The sequence below is a fragment of the Dipodomys merriami genome, unplaced genomic scaffold (assembly GCF_024711535.1).
Source record: "Dipodomys merriami isolate MVZ:Mamm:240054 unplaced genomic scaffold, mDipMer1.0.p SCAF_16, whole genome shotgun sequence".
NCBI lineage: Eukaryota > Metazoa > Chordata > Mammalia > Rodentia > Heteromyidae > Dipodomys > Dipodomys merriami.
In genome coordinates, this window is record NW_027202937.1 from 1,849,764 (window position 1) to 1,863,372 (window position 13,609).

The 13,609-nt window shown below is 45.6% G+C and overlaps 1 protein-coding gene across 3 annotated transcripts in view; it reads left to right on the forward strand.

Annotated features, from left to right (window-relative positions):
- The window catches only part of Rcan2 (regulator of calcineurin 2), a 158,067-nt gene extending 154,725 nt beyond the window's left edge, over nt 1–3,342 (forward strand). For all 3 annotated transcript variants that reach the window (XM_070023600.1, XM_070023599.1, XM_070023601.1), the window contains one exon: nt 811–3,342. In XM_070023600.1, coding sequence (XP_069879701.1) covers nt 811–971 — 161 coding nt within the window. In that variant the 3' untranslated portion in view covers nt 972–3,342. The remainder of the gene's footprint in view (nt 1–810) is intronic.
- The last annotated feature ends 10,267 nt before the right edge of the window (nt 3,343–13,609 follow it).

The following is a 13,609-nucleotide window of genomic DNA, read 5'->3' on the forward strand; positions in this document are numbered from 1 at the left end:
AAACCTAGCTCAATCAACTCAAAACCATTACATTTCCTGGAAAGGTATGCCCCCCCATTCTGGGCAGCTGTGGCAGTAAGAATGGGACAGGAGGGAAACAGAGATGATCTCATCCAAAAGAAGAAGCAGATGACTGGCTCGCGGTTCACCTGGCATGTAGCAGCAAGGTTGGAAGTGGAAGAGAGACTAATCATATTAACTGCCTTGTGTTGGTCAGCTTTCCATCACTGTGACAAAATACCTGCTCTAACTACCTGAAAAATAGGTTCATTTGGCTCACCACTTCACAGGATTCGGGGCCTGAAGTCTTGCTTACTTCAGAGCAGTGGGGAAGCAAAAACAGTGAGCCAGCCAGGCAAGGGCAGCAGTCCTGACATCTCCATCTGGGGCACTCCCCAATGTTCTAACTACCTCCCATTAGGCTCCGCCTCTTAAAGGTAAGGCCACCTCCCCACAGAGCCAAAGGATGAGGACCAGCCCTTTAATAGGCCCTTGGAGGACATTTAATATTTAAACTATCACACAGTTTTGTGACATGGAATGGAGGTGTCCTCATTTACAAATGAGCACTTGAAGGTAACTAGGGTTGGTGACTGGCTGGGGGGAAGTTGGCTGGTGGTTGAAGTCAGCTACAAGAACAGATGGATTTCATTCCGTTTTGTATACCCCACCTCATCCCCATATGGGATCCCTGGTTTGGGGGAGGGGCACTACAGTGTTCCCCTTACTTCCTAAGCACACCCTGCCTGCCGGGAGACTCCACATTGAACTCTCTCCCTCTTTCTCACGCTCACGTTCCTTGGTTTTCAGGAGAGAAATACGAGTTGCACGCGGGGACGGAGTCCACGCCCAGCGTGGTCGTGCACGTGTGTGACAGTGACATGGAGGAGGAAGAGGACCCAAAGACTTCTCCAAAGCCCAAAATCATCCAGACCCGGCGTCCCGGCCTGCCACCCTCTGTCTCCAACTGAGCGCACTTCTCCGGCGCGACAATAATCTCTGTCTCCTCTTTATCATGTCTTTCTTTCCCTTGTTGTTTGTTTGTTGAAAAAAAAAAAAGAATGAATTGCCTTTAAATCCCTGGGTGTTTGGTTGTTTGAGATTCCTTCCTTGTAATCAAGCCTCTCGGACAAAAGGGCTCGGAAAAAGGTAATGTCATATCGTACCACCCATCAACGTATCGACCGTTATTTAGAAGATTCTAGAAAAAGAGAAGTAGTATTTTCTTATTAAATAATCAGCACAGCCTAGTATCTTTGTTCTCGCCTGTTAATCCCAACCAGAGACATCAGTAACAAATAGCATCCGTGTTGTTTGTAAGCTGTTGTGGGTCCAGTCCTCATGAGTGTTTGCTGGGGTCTTTAGTTGTTGTCGATGTTGTTTTCCTGGCCACTTAAAAATAGGACCATAGGTAAACTTGATTTGACTGCATGAAATGTTCCTCTCCGGTCTCACTCAGGCCTCTGCATCCCGGGACATGCATGATCACCACCAGCATTTGTTTTCACCATCTGAAGAGACGCCCCCAGACCCCAAATTGTCGGCGCCCAGTCATGTCCTCCTTTAGGAAGAGCCTCATAGCCATGCTGCTCAATCAAATCTGGATCTAGTCACTGTTTTGAGATAACTCTCTCTAACTCTGTTCAGATTCCTGGAGGTGAAACTGAGCCTGGCTCCAAAGATATTCCTCAATAGATTCCAACCACAGATCCCATGAAGAACTTCCCGGTTTTCCACTAGGAGGCTTGTCCAGGGTGAGAGAGATCGACTTCAGACGACCCTATTGATGATCAGGCCTCACAGTGTCTGAATGCCGTTTTGTTTTGTTTTTCCTCTTTGTATATTTGTACAAATGTTTCAGCTGTGCTTTTACAATCTGGAGGTTTTTTATTTAGTGATTGTTCAACCATTAGCTGCTGAAGAACGTAATATGTGCATTGCTTCTGAATGCGTTCATATACTAATCTAGATAATCTAATACTACTACACAACTAACTATGGATAATGCTGTTTCACAATGGCACGGAAGTATCATCTCATGTCAATGTAGAAATGATTAGCCAACATCTTTGCTGTGGAGACAACTTGTTTTGAGATAAAGACTAAGTGTCAGCTGTAGATGCTTTGAACGAAGCTACACCTCCTGCGGACAGTAGCATTTGAGCACAGTAGAAGAAGAAAGAACGGTAGATAAATGTATGCCCATCTCACCCTGCCCCTAGAGACCCCTCAGTGCTCAAAAGAGTGGTTTGTTTCCATTATATGTGACTTTTGTATTCCTCTAGCCCAAAGTGCATTACAGAAGATACACCTAGAAAACCATCACCTCCCGCTCTCTGTGCCAGGCTCGTTAGTCCTGTACATTAATAAACTCCTTTAGACACAAATACAAATCTCCGTGGAGTGGGGGAAGTACTTTCAGAAAGCACCCAAGAAAAATAACACAGCCAACCGATCGAAGGATTCCTGTGTTGTTTGTGTGTATGTTTTTAAATGGACTAAGGTGTATGTTAGTTTCTTCAGGAATGTCTAACCTAGACTGATCACTCAGAAATTAAAGTCCGTTCTACTGTGAATATAGCAATATAGTACTGAACAGTACCGCTGGAACTGAGGAGAGCGTTGCCTGTAAAAATCCTGAGTTCCCATAGGAACAAATGAAGACTGCTTTCAAAAATAAAGTCTGAGGAGCGCATATTAAGCTCACGCCTTGGCTTTGCTTGCCTGTGAAGGTTTTTGTTTCCCTCTCACTGAGAAATGGAGGACTACAGACATCATGGTGGAGCCGTGACGCCATCTAGTGGGAAGAACATTGCACACACGCAGCGATGTAGTTGGTAGCGGGCTCTGTCACGTGGGTCCCCCTTTTCTCTGCAGCTCAGGGGCTCCTTCAGAATGCACGTTCTGAAGACTTGGAGAAGAGAGAAAGAGATTGCCAATGAGTTCCGAGAGCTCCAAGCAGTCATTTCCGGCCGTTTAAGGAAAGTGAAACATGACAGGTTCCTGCAGTGGCATGTATAGCCTTGTCGCGAGTCAGTGCAACATATCAAGGCCCTCTGTCTGGGGGTTGAGCTCTGCGATGGGGGGGAGGCTCTTGGGGGGACAGAGGAGCTGGTCCCCGGGGTGTGGGGCACAGCCCCAGCGAAAGTTCGCAGAGACGGTTGTAAGTCACACCGCCTCCACGTTTCCATGACACACATGACGCAAACCTCTCTGTCACGATCCCAAGTGTTGGCAAGTTTTTAAATGGAGGGGAAGGGGACGATTTCCACTGACCGAATCATTTGTGCACGTGTGTTGTAGCTCAAAGAGCTTAGACTTCAAATATATCTGGTGAATGACTCTTTTGTCCGTGTGGTGTGGTTTCTGTGCTGTGGCCACTTCCTGCAGGGGTAACCGAAGTCGCTCACGACGCCACCATTATAGGAAATGAGCACATCTAGGTTCTCCCAGAAATGAGTCTTGGGAGAAATGAGTTGGCAACCATCTCTGGAAAGGAGAGAATTCACGCAAGGCCTGGGGAGTGGGAGGGGGGCTCCGTTGAACACTGATAAAAGGTGCTGGACGAGCTCTCCGCTTTATTCAGCCATCTTGGCTCTTACGCTATTTCATGCATGCTAAGAACTTCTTTCAACACTTCCCCATTGTATGCTATAATTAAGAATACTAAAACTGGGTACGGTAGTGCACACCTAAAATCCCAGCACTGATATGGGAAGGTCGAGGCCAGTCGGCTATATAGCTAGACCTCATCTCAAACAAGCCAACAAACAAAACAACCTCAGAGAGATACACCACGCATTTACCAGAATGGCTGAATTTAAATGTGCGGACACATCTAGTGCTGGAAAGGATATGGAAAGATGAGAACACTCCTCCACACATTGGTGGGAAATGGAAGCGTCTAAACACCAATCAGGGAGCCGCTCCCTCTGGAGAGCACACCCAGTCCATTTGTAATAATGCCATTAACTGGATAAATCCCAAATGTCCTTCACCTCCATAATACATAAACAAACTGTAGCGCTCACACACATACACACATGCACACAAGAGATACACAAGTTGCTGGCTCCTATAACAGCATATTTCAAAATCACACTTTTGGGCAAATACTCTATAAGAATATGTCATGTATGACTTCTTTCTAGGAAGTTAAGAAATGGTAAAACCGGATGGGGTGGCTCATAGCTGTAATCCTAGCTACTTGAGAGGCTAGAATTGGAAGGATCACAATTCGAGACCAGCCTGAGTAAAAAGTGTGAAGGACTCTATCTCCGCCCACAAAAGCAGAGTGAGGTGATGCACGGCTGTCACCCCGGATTTGTGGGGAGCTTAAATAGGATTGTGGTCCAGGCAAAGAGCAAGAGGCTATTTTAAAAACAAAAAAGTAAAAATGACTTGGGCCGGGGGTGGGGGGAGAGAGGGGAGACTGGCTCAAGAGGTGGAATGACTGCCTAGCAAGTGTGATCAGGACTGATCACACTCCATTGTCCCCCCCCCCCAAAAAAGTCCAAATTGAGATTGACAGCAGTGCTTGCCCAAAGGTGAGGGCATGGATTAAGCAGGGTCACACCGAGCCTTCTGGGTATGGTAGCCATTCCACAACAACATGAATCCGTGGGTTTACATCCATCCACACAAACACTTAAATCTGCAACACACTCTGGAAAGTGACATCTCAAGTGAAGCAGACCTGCCAAAGGAATGGAGAGGAAAAAAATGAGGGAAGGGGTGACACTGTTCCAAAGAAATGTACTCACCGGGCGCCAGTGGCTCACGCCTGTCATCCTAGCTACTCAGGAGGCTGAGAACTGAGGATCACAGTTCAAAGCCAGCCTGAGCAGGAAAGTCCGTGAGACTCTTATCTCCAACAGAAAACCAGAAGTGGTGCTGTGGCTCAAATGGTAGAGCTCTATCCTTGAGCTGAAGAGCTGAGGGACAGCACCCAGGCCCAGAGTTCAAACCCCACAACGACAAAAAAAAAAAAAAAAGAAATGTATTCAATACCTGACTTATATAACTGTAACCCCTCTGTACATCATCTTTACAATAAAAATTAATGAATACACTTTTTCAAATTAAAACATTTTTAAAAAAAGAATGGAGAGGGGCTGGGAAGTTGGCTCAGTGGTATAGCGCTTGCCTTGCATGCCTGAGGCCCTGGGTTCGATTCCTCAGCACCACATAAGCAAAAAGAAAAAAGCCGGAAGTGGAGCTGTGGCTTAAGTGGTAGAGCGCTAGCCTTGAGCTGAAGAGCTGAGGGACAGCGCCCAGGCCCAGAGTTCAGGCCCCACAACTGGACCAAGAAAAAAAAAAAAAAAAGAATGGAGAGGAAGGAGCTATCCATTGTCAAAAAGGGTAGCCTCCTATTTAAAAACATACCTCCACAGTTTTATATCTGTGACATAGCTCTGCTCACACAGCATCTCCATTCAAAACCTAAGCTCTGTTTAAAACAGAAAGCTCAGGATTGGAGCCGAGGTGAGACACCATTCATCTAAGGCACAGCTACAGTGCACACCTGCCATGAGGGTTTCCCTGATGAAGGAGGTAGCCCCAGACCCTTCAGGGAGCCGAGGCTGGTGTGTCAATCAGTGCACGATCCCACATTCCCATGGTTCAGAGCAGCGAAGAAAGCCAAGCACTCCCTGCAAGAATAGAGACTCAGAGCTGAAGAGCGTGGCCAGCTGGCCGGCCTGAAGAGCAGCCCCGCGGGGCGCTGGGAAGGAGAGTGGCACCGAAGCGTCAGGAGAGGTGTGCTGTGGGCAGCGAGGGCACAGGCTGTGGATGTGGAAAGACAGGTCACGGTGGAGGCAGCTCCAAGCAGGCATCAGGAACAAGGAGGAGGATGTCCCCACAGGAGGACGGGAGAGGGCAGGGCCCAGGCTCTGGAGCTAGGGAGCCTGGGAATTTGTCTCAGTTCAAGGGTTTTCCAACAGTGGGGTCATGTGATCTCATGTGTCTTGTGAATCGTGTCACACCAGGAAGGAGTTTCTTTCCCAGATCCCAAGGTTGGTTGGGACACTCGCTCCACGGCTCTTGGCTTTGTGCCATAGGAGGCCGGGCGAGTGTAGCTCACCAGGGTGGCCTTATCTACCAAGGGCTCCTCACAGGTCCCAGCCGCTGTGTGGCAGCGTATCACCGTTCTCTAATAAAAGGGAGGGGGCTCTGTTTTTTCTTTCTCCTCCCAAGTTATTTAGAAGGCCCTGGGTGCAGGAAATGGGGGATGAAGTCAGTGTGTGACTCAGGGAAGCCTGCATTTAGCTGCTGGGACAGAATGTTCTTGCCAGAAGCCACCAAACCGAGCGTCACCAAATGCTTGGCAGACACTCACCGCCAATTTATGCAACCTGAGGAAGGGAAAACTTCAAGCAGAAAGTCTTTTGTCAGACTCCTTAATCTGCTCCATTTAGAGATAGTCTGGGGAAATACTGGTAGGGTAGATATGAGAGCTGTTTATTTATTTATTTGTATTTTGGGGGGGGGGGTCCAGTCGTGGGGCCTGAACTCTGGGCCTGGGCACTGTCCCTCAGCTCTTCAGCTCAAGGCTAGCACTCTACCACTTGAGCCACAGCGCCATTTCCGGCTTTTTTTTTTTCTGCTTATGTGGTGCTGAGGAAGTGAACCCAGGGCCTCAAGCATGCAAGGCAAGTGCTCTACCACTGAGCCACCTTCCCAGCCCTCGAGAGCTGTTTATTAAAGGGAAGCCTTATTTATGGTTGTGTGTGTGTGTGTGTGTGTGTGTGTGCGCGCGCGCGCGCGCACACGCACTCATGTAAGCATGTGTGGTATAATTTAGAAATAGGAAAGCCAGAAGAGCTGGAAATGGTTGCCAATCCTTATGCCAACATTTTCATACAAAATACTTCCTTGGGAATGGGGCGTGCTGGCTCATGTCTATCATCTCAGATACCCAGGAAGCTATTTCCATTTAGGGAAATAGCAGATTTCTCTGAAAAGAATCTGTTCAGGACAGGAAGGAATGGAATATTAAACTGCCAAAGAATAATATGCACAGCAAGGCTATCCTTCAGAAGTAAAAGAGAAGGAAAGTCCTTGAAGACAATTTAAATCTGAGGAGATGGTGACCAATAGATCAACATCTTATCACCAAAGATGCTACAAACGGACATGAAAGGTACCTACCATCATGAAAGCACATAAATGTATAAATCCCACTGCAAACAAGAAATAGAAAAGACTCAGACATTGTCAAAAATTATTTACTCTACTGTTTATTGATAAACCATCCAGGTGTATCACCTGAAAAGGTGAACAAGAGAAGAAGAAATAATTTTCAAAACAACTAGCAACATTTCTTACCAGAATAAAACCAAGGAGTTCTGAAAACAGTATCTCCCAGGAATACTTAGATTTAAGAGCAGCTGGAAAAATCTGTAGCCAGAAGAGCTGCTGAGGCTGTAAGATAGAGATGGTGGGAGAGAAAAGAAGTTGGAAAATGGATGAGTCATGACTACCATTTTATCAGACAGAAGTTGTAGTAGCTACCATCTACTGGGAGCTCTGGATCACCAAACTATTGCTAAACATCATTGCTAAACTAATGCCAGGTAACTGCCTTCCATCATAACTTACTATTTTTATATAAATACTTGTTTGATATGTTACTCTGTGAAAGCAGAGTGAGGAAGAGGAAGGATCCAGAAACTTCTTATTTTCTAGCTCATATAATCTGAATCTAGTCTCTGGAAGAGGAAGAACAGGTTTTTCTGTCAGACATTACATAAGTTCCACCTTGGATGAATTTTGTAGGTGGTACCTGTCAGTCATGCAAGAGGTTGATGGAAGGCAGTAGGTGTATGGAGTGAGGGAGAAATCTCATAGAATTGGCCTAATTTCTAAGCTACTGATGATCTCAAGAAAACTAGCATCCTCTTCTTAGAGTTCTTTCCCTTAAGAAACAGCCGGGCGCTGGTGGCTCACGCCTGTAATCCTAGCTACTCAGGAGGCTGAGATCTGAGGATCGCGGTTCAAAGCCAGCCCGGGCAGGAAAAGACCATGAGACTCCTATCTCCAATAAACCACCAGAAAACCGGAAGTGGCGCTGTAGCTCAAGTGATAGAGCGCTCGCCTTGAGCTGAAGAGCTGAAGGACAGCGCCCAGGCCCAGAGTTCAAGCCCCACGACCAACAAAAAAAAAAAAAAAAGAAAGAAACAATGAGGAAAGCAGTTCTTTCGGCAACACAGAAGAAATACAGAGGAGACTAATGGATCTATGGCAGCAAATAGAAGATGCCCGTTGGCAAAAGTCTGCAAGGAATTGAGGTTACAATCCTTGAGTTCAAGTTTTGTGAACAACCTGAGTGACCTTGGAAGTAGACCCTTCCCCAGACAAGCCTTCAGATGAGACCCAAACCCCTGGTCAGCAGCTTGACTGCAGCCTTGTGAGAGGTCTCAAGCTCGTGGGACTCCTGTCCACAGTCAGAGAAATAACAAATACCAGCTATCCTACTGAAATACGATTTCAATACTACATACAGTTGAAATACTATACAAATGAAATACTAATTCAATTGCCACTTTGTGGTTACTTACTAAATATCACAAGATAACAAATAGAAATGCCTAGAGATTCGCCAAGGGAACAGGGACAGAGTGTGTCAGTAAGCTGAGATATCTGCTTAATTAGGTAGTTCCAAGAACCAAGGAGAGGGTGAAGCAAGTTTACTGATATACACAAATAAGTGCATGATTGGCCAATTGAACCAGAACTGAAGAACAAAGCTTTTGTCTCTCTGTCCCTGAGAGAAAAGCAGCTATATTTAGAGAAGACAGCAGCAGCAGCAGCATCTAGAGAACCAGGATGAGAGGTGTTAAGGAAGAGTATCTATACCTCCGAAGATCCACAGACCCAAACAACCAGGAAGTAAAGGCTTTCCACAGTACTAAGAAAGCCACATAATCCACAGAGTCAGTAGCAAGGGGAGCTGCGAGTTTTCTTCTACTGGGATGCATGAAACAGAGTGCTTGGGTCAAATAATGGAGAAAATGCTCGTGGATGGTTAAAGCTACTGCAAGTTCTTGTTTCTGTAAGGCATTTCTGTTCTTTCCTTTCTCCTTCCTGTTCTCCTACGGTGGCCGGTGAAGGTTTCTGCCTCTGTCTGCTTCCATAAGGAAATCCCATACCCTGTGGGTTGCTTAAACCACAAAAGTATATATTCCTCCAGTTCCCGGGTCTGGGATCTGAGGTGGAGCTGGTCAGATTCGGGTGAGGTTTCCCTTCTTCCTGGCAGAAAACTGTTTGCTCATGTGGTCTTTCCTCTTTGGGAAAGCGTGTGTGTGTGTGTGTGTGTGTGTGTGTGTGTGTGTGTGTGTGTGTGTGTGTGTGTGTGTGTGTGTGTGTGTGTGTGTGTGTGTGTGTGTGTGTGTGTGTGTGTGTGTGTGTGTGTGTGTGGTATCCAGGGTCTCTTCTTCTTCTTAGAAAGACGCCACTCATGTAGGGTCCCATACAGATGTCACTGCCGGAAGGTTCGTGTGATGTTTCAGGGATAGAAACAAGACACCGCTCTGCTGGTGGCCACCACGCTGGTGAGAGACACAGCCCAACCCGTGGACATTCCCGGGGACAGGATGACCTCGGGGACAGGTTGACCCATGTGGTACCCTCGTAGCAGATTTGGTGCTTGGCTTCATTACTGCGACACCATTTAGTGTAGCATCAAATGCTCCATGGGTGTCCAGTGGATTCAAAGATGCTGAGAGTCCTGATCTCAATGACCTCGTCCAGCTATTCCTGGGACCCCGGTATCATCTCTGCTCCTATCATGTGCAGCCAGGGTTCAAAACTGTGAACTCTGGACCCAGAATGCCTGGACTCCAAGCCCAGAACTTTGGGTTTCTTGGTTGTACTTTAATCTAGATGGAGGAAATATGCTGTGCTCAGGAGCTGCTCAGGCGCTAACATCTAGCGATAGTAGTGCAAAGCCAGCCCCAGGCAGGAAATCTTATCTCCAATTAACCACCAAAAGTCCAAAAGTAGAGCTATAGCTCAAAGTGCTAACCTGGAGCAAAAATGTTCCAGGACAGTGCCCAGTCCCTGAGTTCAAGCCCTATGACCAACAACAACAACAAAATGATGGAGGAATACTACTAAAAAGAATCAAGTTGGGGGGAGGGGGAAGATGGGAAGGGATGGGAAGGGGAAACAAAGGAGGAGGCAACAATGCTTGATAAGAAATGTACTCATTACTTTGCTTATGTAATTGTAACCCCTCTGTACAGTATTTTCACAATAAAAACGAATCAAGTTTGTTAGACAATCATGAGCTCTGAAAGAAGAAAAATACATGTAAGAGACAGCACTGGGAAGAAAGTAGTCAATAAATGTTAGATACTATTCAGCAGTGAATAGAGCTAGATACTAAGTTTTCTTTTCTTTATCTTCCCCCCCGTATATTTTTCAACAATTTTTTGCACCATAGTAGTTTATAATCATCTAGCTAGCAAAAGGCCCAAATAGGTCATATCTAATGATTAAGAATTATAACAAAATAATAAAATAGATAATAGAGTTCTCAAGGCTAGGGGAGATACTTACTTGTAAGGCTTTGAGCAAAATGAGGTTGTTAGAAAACTTTCTCCCAGCATGGCTACCATTTGTGGGAAAGCAAGAAAGAGATTTGATACCTAACTTATCTGGCTTCACCTTAGTAACACATTGGTGACAGTTTGTACATATCCCAGCTAAGGAAAGGACTTTGGGGCCTGTGTCCAGGAATGCTATAATTACAAAGAGATATGAATGACCGAGGGGCACCAATGTATTCAGGAATTAGCTGCACACAGACAAGACAGTCTTTGCCATCTTCTTGCCTGAGGCCCTCAAGGTTTTAGTCCCCTATGTCATATTCTCAGTTTTCTTAGGAGCCTGGAACTTGATAGAGCTTCCTGTCTGGAAACCGTCGGCTGTGCTGGAGAAACTTTGCTCAACAAACCATCCATTTAATAGCCCAGTGGGAGAGGTTACAACCCCATAAGAGATTTCAAACACCATTTGTCCCTAGTGGTAAGTTGGCAAAAGCAAATGTTTTTTGGGCAAGGAGCCATAACACACTACCTGGTGGACTCGGTGGGGGTTCTTTTTAGGTTTAGTCCAATCTGAGAACAGTAATAGTGATGATGATGATGATGATGATGATGATGATGATGATGATGATGATGATGATGATGATGATGCCATTTTTATATGGTAAGACTTCTGTGTTTTATAATGCTCTGGGAGCCAAATCCAAAACCTTCCACGTTTTTTGTTTTTTTTTAAATTAATGAAGCAAAAAGGAGGAGAGCTACTGGCAGAGCTACAGAGCTACTGGCAGATTGGAAAAGTGTGTGGCTTTAATGACAGGGGTCTCTCAGTAGCAGAAGCTGTACTGTTTCAGGGTCTCAGGTCTAGGCAACACAGTCAGGGCAGAAGAGAGACCCACAGTTCCACAGGCACTAAACCCCCAGTGCAAGAAGGAAGATTCTCCCCTCTCCACACCAGCTGGTGACTCACTACCAAGGAAGTCACTTAGGATGCTACCTACCAATCAGCATCAGTATTTTCCCCCTCGTTGTACTGCCCACGTTGGTCCGGAACTTGTGGGTTCCACTGATCCTTCTGTCTCTGCCTCCTGAGTAGCAGGAACTACAGGTACTCACCACAGAGCCTGGCTTCTGCCATTTGGAGCAGACACTCTGTCTCCTGGGAGACAGGGCTGAGATTCCGAAGATGGGGCATTGGAGCTGAATATTACTAGGGAAACTCACAGACCTGGGAAGGAAGACTCTCGGAGCCTGTGCGCAAAGCCAGCCACGCGGAGGTGAGAGCTTATTCCTTGGCAGTGTCTCCATCTGCTTTCTTGGAAGAACATGGAATCCGTTGGTGCGGGGGTAATGAAAGGCTCACAGGCATCACAACTTGGCCTTGAAATCCAGCTGTGTGAGCCTTTGCTTTCTTGGTATGGCAGATCCTGTTCCTTGCCTTAACCCGAGTTATGACATCATACTTCTTCCTCTCTTGGTCCACTGTGATTTGAAATTGATACATAAGCACTTGGCCCCAGTGGCTCACACGAGCTGCTCAGGGGGTGTCTAAGATTCAAAGGCTGTAAGTTCAAAGCCAGCCAAAACAGAAATGCCTGTGAGTCTCTGTTTCTACAGTAATGTCAAACAGCAGAACTGGAGGTATGGCTCAAGCAGTAGAGCACCAGCTAAGCAAGCAAACCAAACAAGTGAGAGGCCCTTAATTGAAACGCTGGTACTAACCACAGAAACAAGAGAATACAAAAGACAGGTAATTCATTCTGAAGTATTGCCAAAGAAAGGGAAGAGGCAGAGCTCAGAAGAAGTGGTTGCTAGCAGGCTTCTGCAATGTCTGCTTTTATTACTTCAGGTTTTCTTTCCATTTTTCCTTCATATTCATCCAACATCCCTAAGACAGGCTTCTGTTATATTTTCCAGAGCTATTGTACTAAGTGTTTATAGCTTCTTACTGCTTAAGGAATTTTTAGATTATTAATCTGTTCTTGAATAGTTCAAGGCTAGATAGGAAAGATATTTTTCAGGAATCTATACCTCTCCTCTAACAAAAATGATATCCTAACTGCTAAATCTGCCTATTGACTCTTCAAAGTTTCCAGTGCAGCACTTAGACTTCTTTACAGTTTGACCCTTCACTAGCTCTAGCTAGTTCACTAGCTCTGAGTCACTCATTGAAAGGAAAAACTAGTTACCCACCCACTCCCTCTGGTATGTGAAGTTAGCATGGAGAATGTTGAAAGCAAGGTATTTGTGTTCTGTAAATATTTCTCCTCTACTGTATCCTTCCACAGATCAAACGCTGTTTGTCAGGCTTTTTGCATTCAAGAATTTCCTCAGCACTCCTCTGAAGATGTTTTGAACTTACCCAAGAGTTCAGTGAGGGCCCTGGAACCTACATTTACTTGGGAGCACTATCACCTCCCTCCTTGAAAAATGGATGGTTTCCAGACATCTTCTGCATCTACCAAGCATACTGGTCCTCATCTGTCCATGTTGTCATCTCTTAGGCCACAGACACTCCAAAGCATCAATGTCATCCCTAAAGGGGCCATGTGCAGAAAGTTCAGTCCAAATGAGTTGGAGGCGGGGGGAGGGGAGGAGGTACCCATTCCACATACATGTGAGACCTAGAACATGAAGTAGTTGTTTACTACTGATTTTCTTAAAACAGCAAACTGAAGGTGAGATGATAACATTGCCAACAAAAAGAAACTTTGTCAACAGCATCGTCCAACACTTGAGGTCAGTGAACCCACTATTGATGAAAGCTGTTTTCTATTCTGCTATTCTTGTGAAGTAAGTTGGGGAATTGGAATGGACTTGGAGAACAAAGTTATCAGTTTGATAGCTCACCTTCATTCTGAGCTGTGCAAGTAAGTCCCATGATACTATGAAAACAGACTTGTTGGGCAAGAATACTTACTTTTAGGTGAAAATGCCACCCAAGACAATAATTCTTTGTGTTCTTTAAGTAAACATTTAAGAGCTCTATTAAATTGTCCTGGGATAATTTGGGTTATTTCTTATTTGTAGTATTGATTTTTGTTTTTCTTTTCTCCTTTGTG